The 20390-nt window shown below is 48.7% G+C and overlaps 7 protein-coding genes across 7 annotated transcripts; 6 read left to right on the top strand and 1 right to left on the bottom strand.

The window, feature by feature from the left end:
• Positions 1–68: 68 nt before the first annotated feature.
• Positions 69–1506, top strand: BC939DRAFT_503835 (uncharacterized protein; the record flags this gene model as incomplete). Its single annotated transcript, XM_051560448.1, has 2 exons — positions 69–429; positions 1376–1506. 2 exons carry the CDS (start codon positions 69–71, stop codon positions 1504–1506), a joined length of 492 nt encoding a protein of 163 aa, XP_051411399.1.
• Positions 1507–1548: 42 nt separating this feature from the next.
• Positions 1549–4362, top strand: BC939DRAFT_503834 (uncharacterized protein; the record flags this gene model as incomplete). The annotated part of the gene is made up of 6 exons (XM_051560447.1): positions 1549–1920; positions 2050–2330; positions 2438–2776; positions 2875–3501; positions 3772–3862; positions 4036–4362. 6 exons carry the CDS (start codon positions 1549–1551, stop codon positions 4360–4362), a joined length of 2037 nt encoding a protein of 678 aa, XP_051411398.1.
• A 2398-nt stretch (positions 4363–6760) lies between these two features.
• BC939DRAFT_477791 (uncharacterized protein) lies at positions 6761–7836 on the top strand (the record flags this gene model as incomplete). The annotated part of the gene is made up of 3 exons (XM_051558707.1): positions 6761–7559; positions 7629–7682; positions 7811–7836. The coding sequence occupies 3 exons, from the start codon at positions 6761–6763 to the stop codon at positions 7834–7836; spliced, it is 879 nt and encodes a 292-aa protein (XP_051411397.1).
• A 184-nt stretch (positions 7837–8020) lies between these two features.
• Positions 8021–9236, top strand: BC939DRAFT_453823 (uncharacterized protein). Its single transcript, XM_051555982.1, has 2 exons — positions 8021–8844; positions 9050–9236. The coding sequence occupies exon 1, from the start codon at positions 8308–8310 to the stop codon at positions 8752–8754; it is 447 nt and encodes a 148-aa protein (XP_051411396.1). The 5' UTR covers positions 8021–8307; the 3' UTR covers positions 8755–8844; positions 9050–9236.
• A 3045-nt stretch (positions 9237–12281) lies between these two features.
• Positions 12282–13964, top strand: BC939DRAFT_397986 (kinase-like domain-containing protein; the record flags this gene model as incomplete). The annotated part of the gene is made up of 6 exons (XM_051552397.1): positions 12282–12408; positions 12518–12741; positions 12831–12982; positions 13073–13148; positions 13259–13571; positions 13699–13964. The coding sequence occupies 6 exons, from the start codon at positions 12282–12284 to the stop codon at positions 13962–13964; spliced, it is 1158 nt and encodes a 385-aa protein (XP_051411395.1).
• Positions 13965–14842: 878 nt separating this feature from the next.
• On the top strand, positions 14843–16130 carry BC939DRAFT_453818 (putative glycine dehydrogenase). The gene is made up of 4 exons (XM_051555981.1): positions 14843–15070; positions 15496–15636; positions 15732–15863; positions 15956–16130. Exons 1-4 carry the CDS (start codon positions 14968–14970, stop codon positions 16048–16050), a joined length of 471 nt encoding a protein of 156 aa, XP_051411394.1. The 5' UTR covers positions 14843–14967; the 3' UTR covers positions 16051–16130.
• A 112-nt stretch (positions 16131–16242) lies between these two features.
• BC939DRAFT_503831 (exocyst complex component Sec10-domain-containing protein) lies at positions 16243–20105 on the bottom strand (the record flags this gene model as incomplete). The annotated part of the gene is made up of 8 exons (XM_051560446.1): positions 16243–16564; positions 16725–16837; positions 16940–17288; positions 17408–18138; positions 18313–18769; positions 18893–19005; positions 19113–19211; positions 19359–20105. 8 exons carry the CDS (start codon positions 20103–20105, stop codon positions 16243–16245), a joined length of 2931 nt encoding a protein of 976 aa, XP_051411393.1.
• Between the last annotated feature and the right edge of the window lie 285 nt (positions 20106–20390).

Below are 20390 nucleotides of genomic sequence, written 5' to 3'. Positions count from 1 at the left end.
CCGTTTCATCGTGCTCCCAAAGAGGCGATTCGCCGACGCGACCGTCAAGGATGAGATGTCTATCTACCATGAATTTTCCCAAGGTCCTTCAGAACTGTTCCAATCTAACAGAGCTATCGCTACGCACAGCAGACCCAATCCCGGTCTATAAGATGGTTATGGATAATATCAACGATTCGCTAAAGCTTGGGACACTGGAGCTCGGTCCTATAGACGAGGTAACGATTGTCAAGCTCGGGAGAGGCGATATCCAGACAACGGAAGTCTTGATGCGCAGCGTCCAGTATCTACATCTACCCTATCTGACCCTCATCCAAACAGGACACTTTACTCGATTGTCGACGACGTCTCCTCCTTCCGAGGAAGATGTGCCTCTGCTAGTTAGCCTCAAGGATGGAAATTATAATTTGGAACACTACAACGCGTTTAGTCAGTTAGTGTTCGTCCCATATAGCAGCCAATAACACTACTACTATTACTACTATTACTACTATTACTACTATTACTACTATTACTACTATTACTACTATTACTACTATTACTACTATTACTACTATTACTGCAGTTCGTGATCACTTACATATTCTTCTATTGCGGTGCATTGCTTGGAATCCGCATTGGTCCAGAAAACGCGCTAACCAGATGAGTGACGCCACTGATTGGCTGTAGCTTATCGGTTTCACCAGGGCGCCACGTTTGTTTGCGTTGCAGTGGCAATGCCATCCTGTTTTATAGGAGAGAGCAACCTTTTGCACCCAGTAATAATACATCAGCCCGTAAAGATTGTTCGTTCCCACGCATCCAAGGACATGCACACGGCGCGCAGAACAAAAGTCTATCCATGACCGCTATCATCACCCACACACCTCCTACTTTCAGGCAGTTTGGAGTAGTCAGATGGATTTGGCCGCGACTATCAAGGCAGAGATGGACAAGAGTAGGTGCCTTCAGAAAGAGACCCTTCAATTACAGCAACAAATTCTCCGAATGCAGCAACAGATGGACGATAAGCAGGCACAAATACTTCAGATAAAACATCAGGCCCTTGATCGCTTGGCCCTTGTCCAAAACAGAGTCTGAGCTATCCTCACCCAAAAGTACGAGCTCCATGAGCTCCCTACCTCACGATTGTTTATCGTGCTCCCAAAGGCTTTGCGGCAACGCGACAAGCTGCTCAAGCCCTTTTCGGATCAGCTTCGTTTCTACTTCCTATGTGAATGCGGCGCTCACACCGTGGCGAAAGGAACCAAGGTTCCGTATAAGACCCATCTCGCCAAACACGGAGGATACGATCTGGGCAATCCTAAGAGGCTCTTTGAGAAGTACGGGCCTTATGTGCTCACCTTGATGTAAATGGTCAAGTACGGATCTGCAGTGGCGGGACTTGTAGCACAGTTCAAGGTCTTCGAGGGGATCCAGGGAGCCGAGACCCATCTCAAATTTGTGGAGCGGGACATTGGGCCGCTCGTGGACGACACCATCACGTTTATTCAGGGCCAGCAATAAAACGCCAATAATGGATTCTATGTGGCAGAAGAATTGATGGACATGGAAAAATTCGAGGCACTCGAAGGAGCAGACCTCCGGCAGCTGGAGTCGTATCTGAAGTTCCATGATCAAGGCCGTACTCTTGGCAACCTGTACCGGACTGTCACGGCAGAGGGTCATGTCAAGTGGGTATGCATTGACCATTATCGTGAAAACTATCAAGAGTCGGCGGTTCAGCAGTTAAGAGACGTTATTCTAGAGAATAGCGAGGCCTTTGTCGAGCAGCAAGGCAAAATCGAGATTACTCTTACGTCTCCAATTCTGGCGAAACAGCTTTACGATGGTTTAGTCAAGGCGCGAGGCGTCCATGAGCTGGAAATCACACTGAACTGGGACGCGCCACTGGACGATCTCCGGAAGTTCATTGCTGCTGTAACGAAGGCGAACATAGTTCATCTGGCCATGTGGGATCAAAGCTTCAAAGGACCAACACGGGATTATATCAACCGCAACCGACGTTTCAATCTAATTGTTTAACTCATATCGAACGGGTGGATCCAGTCCATACGGTTCGAGATACTCGACGGCATCCTTCAACGCATCAACCTATTCTCCATCAGGACGGCTTCTCAACTCCGGGCTATTTTGATAGATTTGATCTCTCCTGAAAATAGTGTGTCTATGACAGCGTTCACCAAAATACTCAGAAATTCATCTAACCTACCAGAGCTGGTGCCAGGAACAAATGACCCAGGTTCGATCTTCGACCTCGTTGTGAACAATATGAGTGCTTTAGAAAAGCTCGAGATGCTCAAGTTGCATTACTGGCGCCACTGGGAGTTGTAAGGGAATATCACCAGTCTCTTTAAAGCCAGTATCCAGACCATGAGCGCCGCTATCCGCAACATTACCGACCTATACCCGCCGTATCTGGTGTAATTCTACGCAGGTACCCAAACCTCTTGGAACTCGAGCTCAAATTCTATAGCGAACGACTCCTTGCGATCATCGACCTTATCGTTTCGACAAATGAAAAACAAAGATCCGGAGGACACAGCTTTATCATGCGACAACTCGATATACAGGTATACTTTGGACATTCCAGTGATGGCGGTATCTCATCAGCTGTTCGTCTCTCAGAGGAAGCGGGCATGTCCGACATGGATACCGACTTTGGATTGTATACCAAATCGAGACCAGAATTTTTGTCCGCGCTATCCCTTCGATACAGAGGGTCGCTAAGGTCGTTAACTACGCCAAAAGGCGCGCTCCACGATGACTTTACCTTGTAATGGGACATTTCAACGGGTCCAGACCTAAAACTCTGATACTAAGCCCAGATCGTCTGTCCTCCGCAGGTCTAGAGGGCGTGGTTTGAGCTGTCAGTCGTTTATCCAACTTTCAGGACTTCCGACTTGAACTCGACGACTCTGTAGTGGAGGGTTCGGCGGGGGCGTGGCAGCTCCATAACTTCTGGCAGAAGCTGACTAGTTTAGTTGCAAAGTTCAGTCCGCGGGGTTCAGACATCACTAGCCTTGCAAATACATTCCCGACGAGACACACTCTGCCAAAGCTAAGATCCCTTCAGGTCAGCAATAAGGGTTCCCTGGTCAGGTCAGCGTCTCTAGGGCAACATACCTCGTGGATTACTGCAATGGTCTCTGAACCGAACAAAATGTCCGTCTGTATATCAACCTTACTGCCAAGACCGGCAAACCTCTTTACTTCACCATCTCTCAAGCCCATGGATGTTGACTACGATGCTTGGGAACCGTTGAAGGACTTTCAGCTGTACTCTTTTATACTTCAACCTGAAAAGTGGAAGACTGTGGTCAAGACAATTGAATTTTCGGCACTGGATACGCTAGGCCTCTGGAACACCAATTTTTCGGCAGAAGAGCTCAAAATATTAGTAGATTATATCCTAGAAGGCGTTTCCGGTGCACCATTGAAACGGCCAGACCTTAAGGAGACACCTCTTTCTCGACATTACACTTTAACTGAACTGAATTTGTATGCGCTACACTAAAAGAAAAAGCGTTTTTTGTTGAGATTGAGGGATTTGAAATGTGAGGCGAATAAAGATATTTGATATTTTCAGCGGTCATAGTCGCTCTAGCGCGCGTATGAGTATGTAATCAACCAACCAACCAACCCTACTTTCTCCCCTCCGGATAGAAATTACCGTATTACTGTTTCATTTTATTCTCCATGTCGCCGATCGACAAGACAAACGTTACCCGCCTCCCAGGTAAAAATATGAATTTTCCAATGTCGCACAAGCACGCATAATCCACCTCAGTTCAAGTATCCGCCATCCTCGCCACCCCCGTTCTCTTCTCGTACCTTTGTCACTGGAATCGCCAACGACGTGGTAATTGAAGCGAAGATTATCACAACCCCTATTCGGCTCGACTCAAGGACGGGAAAGCATATTGTTCTATGGAATGATATCCAGCAAGTTTCCACAGGCACCGTGGCTGTAGTGAACGTCGGGCATACAGTTTTATTCTTGATCAACGAGCACTATATGTACCCCATTCCGAGGCCGCTCATCGTGCTCTCCCAAAGGTGTTCAAGCGTCGTGGCAAGATGCTCGAGTCTTTCTCGGTCTGTACTTCCTCTGTGAATGCGGTGCTCACCCCCATGTCCGAGCGGAACTTGATTTCAAACAGAACTCACCTAGTCAAGCACGAAGAATATTACCTGGATCGTCTGAACGAGTTCTTTGGAAAGTACGGCCCTTATCCCCTAGCGTTGATGCAGATGATTGAGTGCGGGATCACTGTAGACGACCTCATCGTACCCCCGTTGGCACATCTCAAGGCTGTCGAGAGTCAGAATGACACGTTCCCACACTATAACGATTCGTGATTCTGTCAGGTCCCTCACCCCAGCAACAGGAACCGTTTGGAATCTACAGCACCTTCAGCACATCTTTCTGAAGATTCTGATGTACCAGATGTATAAACGTGCTTTGAGTTACGCTCCGCTTCGGGAACCAAGAAGGACTATTTGTCCTCATTGCTCCTTCCAAATGAGTGATCTATCTTGGATGCAGAACTTGAGGCATCCAACGGCAAATTGGCTCAACTACTGGACACATCTACCAAAGAGAAAGAATCTAAATATGAAGGTCCTAGCTTGGATCAACTCATCAGTCATTATCTCGTGAACTGAGTGTGTTAGTCGAGTCATTAATCACGCGAACGATCTGCAAGGGTCTGAACTCAACTTCCGTAGCCAGTTGATTGAGGGCTCGCCAGGAAGGCGGCTGGTTTGTCATCACAAGGAGAAATTGCCTATGTTGACTGTGGATTCTGCACTGGGGTCGTATATGTTTTGGCTTAGGAGGCCCTTTCTCACACGACACGCTTTTCCAAGACTTGCATATAGTGCGGATTATCAGCGATCGCTAGTTTTCAAGGCGCGTTCGCTCCATGGCTTGCCGCGATGGTCTCTTCTCCGAATAGCCCACTCAGTCATGCGCCAATCCCGCCACCTAGTTCAGGGTCAGAGGACGCTCCTGCTGCGTAACGTTCTCCATCAGAAGCCCGAGCATATGTAGCATAAGGATCACTGAAGAAGCTCCGCTTGCGTAATTTTACGCTGGACCCAAAAGAGTAGAAGCTGGTGATCGATGCGCCGGATTTCTAGGAAAAGAGCTTCTCAATCGTTAGGCTCGAGGCACTGCTTAGCCCTATCCCTAGATGATAGTTCTGGGGTGCCGTTACGACCTCTAGACCTTCCAGGAACAAACCTTTCGAAATACTGCAATGACTCTGAGGTGCACTTGCTATTCAAGGCGTGAAGAGAAAAGGCGCCGCGTACCGAGACCAGGGATTTTTTTAGAGTTGAGATCGAATGAACACAATGAACACGATCAGTATAATGGAGAGCTTTTTTTGCTTGTGTATCAGTTTTTATCGTGCGGAATGTAATGCTTCCTTTTTTCTTTTTTTCTTTTTGTACGCGTGTGTGCGTATGCTGAATTAACCTTGTTCGCATCCTGTTTCAGTTTCATCAATCAGTACGTGCTGCTTTTCGCGTTCCTTGCGGTGTCCCCTGTCGCGCTCCTTTTCACATTTCTTGTCGCGTCCCTTGTCACGTTCGTTCCGTTTTTCCCTTTTATGCCCCCCTGGAGAAACCTGCAAGAAATATGATACCATGCCACCGACTTGCTTACCATTTAACTTTGTCAAAGTTGAGATGATGACAGAAGCGCGTTTTTTTAATGTTATTGTCGTGAACGATGATGGTTTTTTGGTTTTTTGGTTGCAAATCCTCCGAGACCGGCCCTCTGGTTCGATGGGTTGGGTTTGTGCCCGCTCGCGTTGTCCCGAGAAGCAGCTCTTGCATGTGTAGCGTATACCGCTGGCGGTGTTTTCCCTACCCGTTTTTGTGTTTGTGCGTCCTTCTGCCCTGGAGATGATGGCTTGTGCCTGGGAGTTAGGTTGGGAGCAGAAGGAGTTTGAGAGCGCGGGAAAAATGAAGGAGAAGTGCTCAACTCAATCATAGCCAAAAACAATAACAACAACCACCACGATCTACTTCATTTTTCCATTCCTGTATTCATTCCGTGGATGGCGGGTGGCGCTCTCAATCCAGTTCATATCTCGCTTGCCTTGTTGCCTCAGCTCAATCGAACCAACTACACTAACGAAGAGAGTCAATTTGTTCATAATAATTATAGCGACGCGCTCAGCAACGCTCATTTACGCGCGCGTGCAATGGATCTCTTTAGCAGCACTGCACCACAGTAATCGGATGGCATTGGATGGCATGGATTGTAGTGTACAGTGTGGTGGGCCGTTCATTGGCTTCCTTAACTATGGCGAAAGGGGATTGCACACTCCATCCCCAACCTCATTCTCATTCTCATTCTCGTTCTCATTCTCACTTTCCCTTCTCCTTCGCCTCAAAGAGTCCATTTCGAGGTCCATCATCCCATTCATTCCCATACCACCTCCCGCCATTTTTCCCTGCTGCACCTCCTCAACCCTTCCCGCCCTTCCCTCTCCCTTCCCTCCACTCGCCTCGACCCATGTAGTCGGAAACAAAGTTATCCCCCGGACTCTTGTTCGTTTTCCTTTCCCAACCGTCTGTCGTCTTCTCTTTTTATTTCTTCTTTCTCAATCTGTTCCCTCTCCCCCGCTATCGCCGCACCCTCTCTGGTACCACTCCCATTGCCATTGGCGGTTCCCTCTTAATCCATACCCCTTCTCGAGCCCCGTTCCTGGAGTCCACGCTCTTCCCGTCTCCTCTCTGAATCATGGACTATGAGTACCAACACCAGCCATACCAGGCAACTGTCTCCTCCTTCGCATCGGCACCCAATTCTGCATCCGAGTCAGCATATTCCAAGCGAAAGTCAGCCTATCTCCCCTCCACATCCCCACCTCCGGTGCCCTACTACCAACAGTCCCATCAATTGGATCCATACCAGCAACAGCAACATCAGTCGATGTACTTGCCTCAACATCAATACCACGGACAACATAATCATCAAGATCCCTACCAGGAACAGCACAACCAATTTCAGTCGCTTCAACAGGAACAGCTACACCAATATGAATATCAGCAACAGCAGAGCCATCGTGATAGCCAATATCAGGAAGATATCAACATGGATCTGGACACAGCCACGGGCACTCCCCTGAATCTTGCATCCTCCTCCAAACTGAAGCCATCATCCCTCCGCACTCTCGGCAAGCGAGAGTTCAACTCAATCTCCCCTCCACCTATCATGACCACACCCCTCTATGGTTCTCAAAAGTTCGCATCCTCCACACAATCCCCCCCACCATATTACGCTGGTCTCCCTGGACAGGACACCACGGCAGAGATGAACACCTTTAATTTCAATCATACCGATGTGAACCAACGGCAGTACCAGTTTCTGTCGTACCAACCGTCAGATTCACAAGGACATGAGCGACAGCAACAAAAGCAGCGGTACTTTCAGCATTACAACACAGCACCCAACACCCGACACAATTCATTCAGTCACCATCAGACGGCATCCCAGTACTATCAGGATCTTCCCGTTGACTCTGTGCTGCCGCAAACAGGTACGCGTGCACAGCGGCCCAAAAGTCTTGCGGCACATGATTTCGCGATCGACCACGGAGCATCAACAGGAACAGGAGTGTTTGTTACTGCAGGGGAAGGCGGAGGAGGAGAGATCTACCCTCGTAAGTGAGCTATCTGGGTGTTTTCTTTCGGCGATTACTTAATATTTTTATCCCCCCCTCTTTTGCTCTGTGCCCGACCAGGCACGCCAGCTGGCTGAAAAGCACAGCAGATTACATATAATTATCAGGGGGAAAGATGGACGGGGCAGAGTAAACAAGAGATGTTGCGTTTGCTGACATGTCCATCACGATGCGGAAGAGGACGATGTGCACTGCTAATTTGATCCACACGAGGGAACAGCAGCGAGATTGTGCTTCATCCCCTGATTTCAGCACGGTTCCCTTTCGAGCCACTTTTTTACATTTTACCATCGGCCGTTTGTATCTTCCAGTTCATTGGTGGTAGCGGCAAATGGCACTGCAGTACCGCAGTGTATTTTATTATGTTCGTCATTTTTCCTTGTCAGGCATATTAGCAAGACACATGAGGCATGGTCCTGGATCCGCAGAGTCAGCAAACAAGGAGCACGCCAAAAAAAAAAGGGGGGGGGGGAGAGGGAGCGGTTTACAGACGACGGTGTGTTTTCCTACAGTGTGCAGTTGCTGGTGGGAGAAAAGGAAAGGAAGGGACCGAGAAGGCTTTATACGACTGACATTCTGCTCGCCATCGCACTCTGTGTGCACCATGGCTCGGGGGAGGTTCTGTTGTAAATATATCTTTCTTCGAGTACGAAGTCTAAGGCGGGATGAACAAGATGATACAATCAAAGGGAAAAATAAGAAGAAAAAGAGGGGAAGGGAAAGGGTGGAGGTGTGGAGAGCAGACAAAGAAACAACGAATCCCGTCGGGTGTGTTCCAGAAAGTAGCGAAGTGACCCTAGGCTGGCTGGCCTGGCTGTTGTTGTTGGCTGCGGTTGGCACCTCCACTCGACTCCACTCCACTCTCCCCTCCTCCCCCATCCTCCTTGCCCTTTCCCATCTGCTCCCTCTCGCTCTCTTTCTCTCCGAAAACATTACCGCTTCGTCTTATTTATATATATACATATACTGCATCTTGTATTCATCCTATCCTCGACGGGATATCTGGACCAAGCGACCACAACGGGAGACAAGAACACGCCCTTTTTTTTAACAGAGTCGCAATCAGTTTGGAAACTGTCCGTCGTCCACTCATTCTTCATTCAGCCCTGAAGCTGCTCATTGGGTGTGTGGGTGTGTGTATGTATGGAGTGAATGAGTTTTCAAAGGGCTGGAGCGTGTTTATGTGGTTCATACTTTCTCAAGCTGTGTCTGTCGGTATTATTTTCCCCGTCTCAAGGGACGCAAAGAGGGACATGAAGTCGTGCTGAACAACATGAAGAGCCCGCAAGCCAGTCGCACTCCCATCCGTTCTCTAATGCATGTCGTCGTCGTTTCTACCAACATAGAGTTCGTCTCGGATACCAGTAGCCGGCAAGCCTTCTTGTCTGCAAAACCTCGGCAGTCCATTAGTGCCGTCATCCCTCAGGCACCTCACACCTGGGTCGAGCCGCAGCAGCAGCAGCAGCAGCAGGAACAATTCCCCCAGCAACAGCATCTGCTGCAACAGCAATTGCACTCGCAGCAACTGTCCCAGAAGAAGCCATTGACATCCCGACAAAGTTTCCACGAACTGCACTACCACCAGCGGCAACCATTCCCGTACGAACAGCAACCGATTGTCAATTCAGAAACATACCAGCAGCAGGCACAATACCTACAGCAACAGCAGTTCCTTGCACAGCAAGACCAACAGCAGCAGCAACAACAACAGCAACATCATCAACGTCAACTGCAAAACCGTGCCTCAATGGATATTGCGCAATACAGGACGCCCATGCAAGGACCAGCCTCTCCGCACCATCGAGGGCAGACCATAGGGTAAGAGCACGATCTGTGTGTAATTAACGTCGTTTCGATCCAAGAGTGGTAATATCCACATGCTCATGTGGGCGCAACAACTCTTTTTCGTTTTCAACAACCCCCCTCCCCCTTCTCTTATTACTCACCCTCACGCCCTCCTTGTGCAACTACACGAATATCTGTCCTCCCGTGGATAATGAAAGGCATTTACTGTTGTCATGGGTCACGCTGGCGAGGAGGATTAGGGTTGATTGTGTAAGGCGGCATGAGGGGTGGGTTCACAAGGGGTACACATGCACCCTCTTTCAATAGAGAGGCAAAGGGATAGAAGCCACGCCAATCGTGCACCCAAATTTTACCTTTGTCACAGGCCACTAAACTAAGTCTTTACTACTTGCTCACACTCTTTTGAATGCTCAGATTGGATATACCCATGTCACCCAACCCGCCTATGACACCCTCCATCACATCGAACTCCAATGGATCGACATTAACAGCCCTGAATAGCCCGCAAAACTCGGAGAGGGGCGGACCAGGAGCCCATCTTCAGAAGTCGATCCATGTCCTGCCTTCATCCCCTCCAGCCTCGAGTCATTACCGCAAAAAGTCCTTCAACTCTGGCCTTATACCCCACACTTTATCCTCGGAGCGATCGCCAATGCCATCGCAGGCTGGATCACCGATTTCCACACCCTACGGATCGCCTCCAAAGGTCGCCTCTAATTACATGAATATGCTCGCAGCCCGCAAGAACAGCTTGTCAGAGAACCCTTCATTTAATCCTCGGGACCTCTATCGACGCTCAGAGTCATACAGTGCCCTTCAAGCACGCGCCATCATGAACCACAGCAACGCCTCAGCGGATCTCAATGGAACGATTTTGTCATCCTCTCAAACAAGCTCCAGAGACCATACTATGCGGCCCCATGAATCACTTGAATACGATGAGTACAACCTAGATGCTCAGATGGCAGGGAATCACGTCGAAATCAGGAATGAGGTATGGCGCGAGCAGGATCAGCAACCCCCACAATCACACTACCATCGTAATCGTAGCAATCGAGAGAAACATAAGCGAGAGAGTTTTTATGCAGCTCTGCAGAGCAGCGACCAGGGCGCTGGCAGTAACCACTACGATGAGTCCAGGAAGCCCTCCAAAGGCTCATCAAGAATTTCCTCACCTTATAATAGTAGCGGGGCCCCACAGACGAGCACACGAACCAAAGGCAGCATCCCCACGACACCTACTGCGGAGCATAAGACTCGACCGACACCTCCGCCTCGATCTCGATCACGAACACCTGCTGGCAATACTGGCGGTAACGGCAGTCAGACTTCGCTGAATGCTCCACAGCAACCGCAAATGCCTCGACAATATTCCGGAGAGATTCAGCCTATTAGTCGAAAGTCAGGCATGATGGTGGACGATGCGATGGTTAGTTTTGTGCAGCGCCCGGATACCCAGTATTCGTCGTCTTCGTCCACCCCAAGCAACCAATCGGTAGAGTATCAGCCGCGAGCAGGGGATGGAGTTCCGGTTCCTGTAGCTGACATCACAAAGCACTTGAGTGTACTCGAGTTCAAGGAGCAGAACGCGATGGCTGCCGTACCACCGTCAGATATCTCAACACCAAACGTTCATGTGAGGAAGCCAGCGTCGAGTGGTATGGTTGGTCCGCACCGCAGAAGCATCGTGTTTGACGGCGTGGGCTCATCTGGTCGTTCAAATGGTACGGACGGTGGTCATCGTCTTAAGGATGGATTGAAGGAGAGGAACTCGATGATTGCTGGGATGTCCCTCGGATCTAGTCGCAAGCGTGGAAAGGTTAGCAGAGGACGATAATTACCGCCCTGCGGGGGGGGTTGTTATTATTATTTCTAGAGTGTATTGATATCTTATTGACATGTATTTCTTATTCAATGTCATTGCAGACGCTCTCAGCTATGGACCCTCCGAAGGCGAAGCCAGCACCCGCTATTCTGCCGCCCATGTACATGTCGACGACCTCCAGAACAAATGTCCCCTCGCCCATGGCTACAAGGATGGCAGGATCGAAAATCCCCAGCCCTTATGGTGGCAGGAAAGGTACCGCTACGCCAAGGGATGCTGCATCCGCGTCAAACTCGCGTTTACTGGCAGTGGATGCGACATCAGGAGTAGTGACACAGGATGTCAAGACCATCCGAGGTGGTGGCGAGCCAGAAACTGCATCATCCAGAATCATCAGCTCAGCTCTTTCCAGCATACCAGGAACAGAGTCGTCCAATTTCGCCTCATCTGGCAGCGGAGGCATGCCCAAAGTAAAGCCCAACAGGAGCCTTTCAAGCGGCATTTTAGGAGGCTTAAGTCGTAGACGATCCGCAGCGATGGAGCACCAGATGACAACCGAACCTGTCCCTGCAATGAATGAATTCGTAATGCAGAAGCAGATATCCTCTGCCAAATCATCCCAGACACCACCATCTACACGACTGCCCAACAACACGAGTCATCTTCTGGGACCATCGGAACCAAAAAAGACGACCGCGACCGGATTGCGAACGCCAACGGCAGTGAAGGAGCTAAGGACCTCGCCTTCAAAGCCTCAGCCCAAGAACCCTGCTGTAATGTCCAACCCGATCAACATCTACGCTTCGAACCAGCCTATGCCGCTTTATGGTCAGGGACAGGCGTCCTCGGTTCCCCAGGCTACTCATCCAGGCATGGAACCCAGGGCTTCAGGGTCCACATCTGGGGTTAGCCCTTACCCGCCCCTGTCGCCGTATGCTGCGCTGAAGATGTACGCTCCCTATCTTAGTTTATATGAGCGGGCTGAGATCGGAGAGTACCCTCAGATCTACTATGTCGGACAGAACTGCCGCCACAAGAGAGCAGCCAGCATGGAGGCTAGCAACAGCAATTTTGGTAAGTCTTAATCTCTGCTCAGCGCCTAGAAACTTCCTATTATGAAGCAACTCTAACTGGTATGTTGGTGTGTTCTGGCTATCATTTTCACTGTGTATCTATTCATCAGGGTTCGATGATGAGCGCGGAGACTATCTCATTATCAACCATGACCATCTCATGTTCCGGTACGAGGTTCTGGATATGCTTGGCAAGGGATCATTTGGCCAAGTTGCCAAATGTTACGATCATAAGACGGGTGAATATGTCGCTATCAAGATCATCAGAAACAAGAAACGCTTCCACTGCCAGGCTTTGGTTGAAGTCAAGATCCTTAGCAACTTGACCAAATGGGTAAGCACCACATCCCATTTGCCTTATTTCGATTTGTATTGGCTTCAAGTTTTAATCCCTCTCGTTCTTTACTGATTCAAAAATGATAGGACCCAGAAGATAAGCACAACTTGATTCGAATGACGGACAATTTTTACTTCCGCAACCATCTCTGCATCGCAACGGAGCTGTTGTCGATCAATCTGTACGAGTTCATCAAAAGCAACTCTTTCCAGGGCGTCAGTCTTGGTCTCATCAAGAGGTAATGTTTAATAACGCCTCTTTATCTTTGCAGCTCTTAATTTTATTGGGACGCGACACTGACCTTGATATTTATCGTAAATCACTGCAGGTTTTGCACGCAGCTGCTTCAATCGCTTGAACTATTGAACAGACACAATGTCGTCCATTGTGACCTGAAGCCGGAGGTAAGTAGATTGAGAACCAAGGACCTTTATCACTGTCTTTGTTACAAAAGGAATATCATCTAATCGCCGCTGTTTTTTTTTTTTTTTTTTTTTTTTCTTTGCTCCATTAGAATGTGCTGCTTAAGCACCCGACAAAGTCTAGCATCAAAGTGATTGATTTTGGCAGCAGTTGTCTTGAGAATGAGAAGGTGTACACGTATATCCAGTCTCGGTTCTATCGCTCGCCCGAGGTGATCTTGGGCATGTCGTACAATATGGCGATCGACATGTGGTCGCTGGGCTGTATTCTTGCAGAGCTCTATACAGGATACCCGCTGTTTCCCGGCGAGAATGAGCAGGAGCAGTTGAATTGCATCATGGAGGTTCAGGGAGTTCCAGATCGGTATATCATCGAACGGTGTTCTCGTCGCAAAGTGTTCTTTGGTAAGCAACAGCCTCGGAAGATGTTTGCGCACAGCTTGGATAGGTCATAGAGCCGGCTGTATAATGCTGGATGAGTGAAGAAATACCGACCCTAATGCTCTACTTCTTCTTCGTTTTTCAATATCAGACTCGAATGGGAACCCGAAACTGGTTGTCAACTCCAAGGGCAAGAAGAGGAGGCCTGGATCAAAGACATTGGGCCAGATGTTGAAGTGCACAGATCTTCTATTCCTGGACTTTATCTCCAAATGCCTGATCTGGGACCCTGAGCAGCGCATGACACCCCATGAGGGACTGCAGCATGAATGGGTCTCAGACAAGGGATCGAACAAGGCTGCGTTTAGTCCCGTACCTTCGGACAGTTCTGGATCACGACGCAAGAGCTCAATGTAAGGATGACTGCCTTTTTTTTTGTTTCTATCTTAATGAATATGATTGCACCTTACTCTGCGCAAGCCTAAACCCACGGTACTGATCTCTCCTTATTCCTCCAAAAATTATCACAGGCACTCATCGCACTCGTCCCGGAAGGCCAAGAGTGAGCTGGAGAGCAAGTTGGGGCTGATGAACAGCAGCCAGACCTCGCTCAAGTCGACCAGGACAACAGCGAGCAATAGCAACAATGGGTCGTTTACGTATTACAGTGGATCAGTCCCAAGTTTCGGGAATGGCAGCAATGGTACTGGCAGCAACACCAATAATGTTGTCAAGATCTATGGTGGACAGCAACAATACCAGCACCAACCGCAGTTTCAACAACCGCAGCCATATATGGGTATTTATGGCTCGTCAGTAACATCGTTAAACTCGTCAACATCGACGCTCTCTTCGGCTGCATCGAGACGGATGACCGCGGGGGATCTGGGGCCGCCGGCTTATCAGCATGGGTCACGCAAGAACGCGACGAGCATGTATTTGGCGGGGCCCGGAGGCGGAGGAGTGGGAAGCCATGGGATGGACTAGAAGGCGTAATGATACCTATACAGCTGATACGAAGTTAAGGCCTGAAAAAGGGCCGATAGATAGACCTGGCATTCATATATACAACACTGCACGGAAGTCTCCGAGCAGCAGAAGCAGTGGGGAAGTCTCTCTCTCACACCGCGCGCTTGGAATTGATGGCTTCTTTATGCGAAAGTACGGGCGTGTAAAGTGGTGCCCAATTGAATTTCGTGGAGCAAATGGAGGGTGCGCCACCGATTCCACCGTGCCAACTTTTAAAAAAAAACTTTGATTTGTGCGCCCGAAAGAGAGTTTTTTAGCATTTCCGTGTCTCCCTTTTCTTTCCCCTTTCCTTCTTCCTCCTCTTCTTCTTTACTCTTCGCTCCTTTAACTCTCCCCACTCTTCGCTCTTCTCCCACTTCCACATCCTACCACCCACCCCAAGAAGAACACGATGTCTCTCTCTGCCTTCTCCGCCAGACTCTTCCCCACCATGCGCTCCCAGGCCATGACTCGTTTCGCCGCTCCCTCGACCACCTTTGCCCGTTTCTATGCTAGTACGTGAGAAAAGAAGCAATTGCCGCGAATAGCGGTTTGAGCGCAGAGACGACAAATGACTAGGGACTCAGGAGCTACTCATGTTGCAACGCCAGTTGGTGAAGAAAGAAACCATGGGATGCGCGACTCCTTTTGGATAGAGGTTCATTCGACTCCCAACGTTTTCCCCGCACCTTTCGACCGACCGGAATCTCTTGGGCAATAGATAGCACGACAATAATTTAGTGGTTTTTTTTTTTTTTTTTTTTTTTTTTTTTCCTCAGCACACTCACTTCTCCTTCTCTCGCTTCTATATACCGGGACAATGAAGACCCTGGACATTTGGACGCGTTGACTTGATCCGGGAACATGTGTGAACAATAATGCATACTCTGTACAAAACGTTCTGATTCGTCGTTTCCTTTGATCACATTCATAATTATAGCCAGGAAGTTCACTGAGGAGCACGAGTGGATCGAGGTCGAGAACGGTGTCGCGACTGTCGGTATCACCAACCACGCCCAGGAGGCTCTCGGAGAGATCGTCTACGTCGAGCCTGCTCAGCTCGCGGATGTCGCCAAGGGCGGTACGTCTTTCAGTCTCTTCCCTCGATTTATTTTTTGATTCACTTCTCACGATACCTTTTTTTTTTCTTTTTCTCTCTCTTTGTGTTGGATGTAGACACCATTGGATCCGTCGAATCCGTCAAGGCTGCTTCGGACATCTACGCACCCGTCTCTGGAACTGTCATCGAGGTCAACGAGCTTTTGCAATCCGAGCCCGGTTTGTTGAACTCCAATGCCGAGGATGACGGTACGTCTCCGCCAAAGACCCTCCAGCCCAGTCTTAAACCTGTGAACTTCCCAATTTAACCCTTTTGTTTCGCTTTTTTTTTTTTTTTTTAGGCTGGCTCTGCAAGATCAAGGTCTCGTCCGAGGATGAGATCAACAATCTCCTCAGCAAGGAGGACTACATCAACTTTTGCGAGGAGTCCCATTAAACGGAACAAACAACCCTCATTAATCTCATTTGCTACCAACATTACATGAATAAACACGCTTCATAAATCATCTCTTCCACCAGAAAGATATATCATTCTTCCTTGCACGCGATCATGGCTCGCTGTTAATCGCTGTTTATTATATATTTTATTATATGCCACTGTTGTTGTATGGCGCGCTATGGTGTAATGTTACATGAGGACACATTCCAGTCGATCGCGTTCGACGATCCGCTGAATACTCTTCCAATCCGATCGCATCTCCGCAAACTCAAACACATCCTCGACTCGCAAGATCCCCCCGAACCGCTCCATGTCGTGGATGAGCTGCTTTAGATCCGAAGGCGACTGGATAATAAACAGGTTACCGAGCTCCTTCAGCGCCAAGAAGTTGGGCGTCAATACCGGCTGTTTGAGGCCAGCGATAAAGTTGTAGTAATGGTTCAGATCGCAGATCAGTACGAACCCACCCTGGGAGGACACGATGTTTGAGCGCAGATGTTTCGTCAAACAGCTATAGGTTAAAGAGAAATAATAATAAAAAAAAATCCGCCCGACCGAAGTAGAAAGAAACCGATGGTTAGTTATGTTGGCCACTGAAGCAGAAGGACATCGATTCAAAAGGGCAGCATGATATAACCCCCTCCCAGCAAAGTAAACATAAATTGTCGTACTTGAAGAGACGGAGTCCAAGTTCTTGAAAGAATACGTCCAGGGTATGTTTGTCCGTGCATCCGTTCAGTATCTTTGTGTGCGTCGTCAAACATGTTACCGCCTCTCGACAAGCCTAGCATAGGAAAAAAAAAAGTCAATGTTCTGTCCATCTACAAATTGAAAAGCAGCCATTATTACTACATAATGCGGCTGCGTAACATTTCTAATTCCTTACATGCGTAGGCTGGAGCTCGATATCCGTGTTCTCATCAGGGTTATAATCCGTCGGCAGCTGCATGGTCGTCAAGATGTACTCAACCTGTCCAATAAGTACCTCGATACTCTTGTCCAGTCCAGCCGCAACACCGTCGTCGATCATGCGCTCAAATGCCTTCTTTTCCTTATTGGCCTCGTTCAAGAAATCCATCTTGTCAATATGTTTGCACATCTCCTCAGCATAGTACACTTGTACCATTTGAAGGATCAGATCCGCAACGTGCACCAGCTCAAAAAAATCCATGAGTGGAGTAACACCGCCTCCGTGTGTCGTCGTCGGCTTGTATCGTCCAAGTTGCTGGATCGCACTAATTTAACATAAAACCAGAATGGATAGCATTTGCTGTCAGCACATGCTGACCAAAACTCATGCAAAAAATTAAGAAAGAAAAAAGAAAAGAACCTGACAAAGACATGCCATCCTTACGCTGCAAATCCAGGCTTGATATGCTGTTGACCCATCGACCGCAACAGCGCAATAAACACTAACTCGATCGTCTTTTGCACTCGCCCTCCAAGGACACCTCCCAGTCCTGCAAACGCACTCAACCGCTGCAGCGCATCTTTGTCCAGATGGATCAAATGTAGAGCCAGCTCAACGCTCAGAAGTGAATTCATCTCCTCCTCGACCTCCTGTACCGTCACTGCCTGCTGTTGCTCAACTCCTACAGGCGCACTCCTCACACTGTCTGTATCACTTGCCAGAGAGATCGATTTCCGCTCGGGCATGAATGAAGTCGACGACACTGTCGTTGGTGTATCCGGTGCAGAGGTCGTTGATCCCGATGGTGCCGTAGAATTACTGGAGCCTGTCGAGGAAGAAATAGATCGAATCGAAAACCGATTGTTGCCCTTTGCTGGGGCTGTGGTGGTGGCGATGGTGGGGTTGATGGCGGTGGCGGTGGTGGATGCTACTGTGGTTGTCGTTGGGCTGGATGCAGATAAGGCTGATGACATTGTTGGTGCTGGAGTCGAGGACGAACTAGGAGCCGGCGACGAAGCAGTGGATGAAGTCGATGCCGTGACACCCGCAACGATCGAGGACGAGATCTTGTATGGCAGTGTTATGACATTCCTGAACCCCCTCAAGAAGTTCCGCTTAAACACTTCTCGGTTCCTAGGATTCATGCGCTTCGTTTCTTTGTTCCCATTGTCCTTCTATAATGAATATCATTTTGCCCGCTGTCAGTATTTTTCTATCTTTTTTTTTTTTTTTTGTTTTTTTGTTTTTTTGTTTTTTTGTTTTTTTGTTTTTTTGTTTTTTTGTTTTTTTTCCGCACGTCCATCTCCTGAGTGACATTCCATTCTTCAACAATAAGTGCTCCTGCTTACCTGCCGCTCGTATTTATCGATTTGGTCCTTGCATGACTTTTGGACCCAATCCAACTCGTTCTTTAGATATTGCTCCAGCCATGGTGCAAACACTCTGGCAAGCAGTTTCTCAATTCGATACCGCGGCACATGGATCGGCTCCATGTTGATTAATACATTCTCTAGGTGCTCCAGATACCGATACGCGCTCGGGACCGATTTCAGGTAGAGCAATTTGTCCCGCATGCTGCATAGATCAAATAGCTGGGAACAGTATTCTGAAATCACATCCTCAAAGACGCGCTCCGTGAAACTGAAAAGGACGTCCGCTTCTTCCGGGAACACCTCGTGGATGATGACAGCTTGCTTTTTGAACTCCATTTCTGTGAACTCCATGAACAGTCGCATCGGTGTGAACTCGGGGAAGGCGCTGTTCTCACGCACGACGATCGGTTGTAAGAACCATACCTCGTATTGCCTAAATGATGAAATGAGGAGAATCAAATAGGGTCATTTAGCAATGACAGTAGGGTTGTATGGTATACCAACATCAATTTTGGCGGCGGAGGTAATTCGTTCCTGCGATAATATGTAAACATACTTGAGATTCTCGCCTGCTTCATAATTGTTATCGAAAAAGATGCCGTTCTTCTGGATAAAGATCTGGATGCAAGCCTGAGCGCCGTTAAGATCCAGCAGTACTCCGGCGTATTTCTAGATGAACCCCAGACAGGTTAAATTGGGCAAATTTCGATATGAGTACAATGACAAGTTGGCACGGACACATCGATGACAAAGTGATACTGAGTCCATAGCCTTACCGCCATCTCGGACGTGTCCCTCGAATCATATGCAACTTCGAAAAGGTGCAGACATCGGTTCTCAAAGTACTCGCATGTCCCTTGAAGGTTCTCGTTGATCTAAAAAAAAAAATAATAATAATAATAATAATAATAATCGTCCACCACAGTGTCGCAATGTTGGTTAGCCCTACAGCCTGCATTTACTGTATCTGACTGTGATGCTCTCGCTGCTCAACTGCGGCATAGAGACGAAGATGAACATACATTATCTGAATCCTCGGCCAGATGCGCCTTTGAAAATGCCAAGAGTCGTGCCAACATCCTTGCGACGTCCAAGACCGACTTCCCAAACTCCTGGATCACTTTGCTGTCCTTGTTGGCCTGTCGAAAGTCCACGTAGTAGGGCCATAGTTCACAGTAAATCTGCTTGAACTGCTCCCTCGCCCCATGGTTGACCCTGCGGCCCTGGATCATTGAATATGGATCTCCTGGTAACCCTGGGATCTGCACGCGCGGTTTTATTGTGAAGGAGAATTCTGACTCGAGACTGGATCGAATCCCATCCTCCGAAAAGGCCGACAGACTGATCCTGTTGCCATTAATAGCTGCAGTCGAAACGGACGATCCCCTGATGGTCTCGTTAGCGTTGGCCGATATCCGCTTCCGGGTAATCTCTGAAATGTTGGATCCATGAACGGGGAACCGGGGTAAGGAGACGTTGGGTCCATCAATTAGGTTCTCGTTGTTGTTGCTGTTGCCGCTCCCCGACCCCTTGCCGCTTCCTGCTCCAAAACCAATGCCCATAGCCACCAACTTGGATTCCCAGAGCTCATCGCTGTAGACAATGACCTTGAGGCGACGGCAGGCCTGCGCGACAGCGGGTAGAGATGATACGGGGAGATACTGAAGGCATTTGAGGAGCAGGTCTGGTGGAAGGACGGGGATGGAGGTAGTTATCAGGTCGGTTGACCCCCGTCCCTCAAAGTCGTCCATATCAAAGACGAGCTCCATTATTTTTCTCGCACGCGCGCTGCCAACTAGACTTTACTGCCTTGAACGTCAGAGTGTGATGGAAAGTGTGATGTGAAGTATAAAAAACGATGCTCAGTCGCGGAGTAGCTCAAGGCGAGGCGAGACAAGGGGATGACTATACAGTATGTGTTTTGTTGGGCAATGAGGACGAGAAGACTGGATGAGGCCGTCTGTTTGGGCCCCTTGGGTTCGTAGATGGAAAGTGTGGGATGGAGGCAAGGCAAGGCAAGGCAGGACAACCAAAGGCACTCTCAAGAGCGTATG

This window comes from Gamsiella multidivaricata, assembly GCF_025024155.1.
Source record: "Gamsiella multidivaricata strain RSA 2152 chromosome Unknown BC939scaffold_39, whole genome shotgun sequence".
Lineage (NCBI taxonomy): Eukaryota > Fungi > Mortierellomycota > Mortierellomycetes > Mortierellales > Mortierellaceae > Gamsiella > Gamsiella multidivaricata.
This window is presented reverse-complemented; position numbering and strand designations above follow the sequence as displayed.

Bases quoted from the DNA above. Each gene is read 5' to 3' on its own strand.
- BC939DRAFT_453823 (XM_051555982.1), top strand. From the start codon at position 8,308: ATGGCTCGGGGGAGGTTCTGTTGTAAATATATCTTTCTTCGAGTACGA.
- BC939DRAFT_453818 (XM_051555981.1), top strand. From the start codon at position 14,968: ATGTCTCTCTCTGCCTTCTCCGCCAGACTCTTCCCCACCATGCGCTCC. The intron at 15,071-15,495 runs GTACGTGAGAAA...TCATAATTATAG, and splicing joins CTTTGCCCGTTTCTATGCTA to CCAGGAAGTTCACTGAGGAG. The intron at 15,864-15,955 runs GTACGTCTCCGC...TTTTTTTTTTAG, and splicing joins CTCCAATGCCGAGGATGACG to GCTGGCTCTGCAAGATCAAG.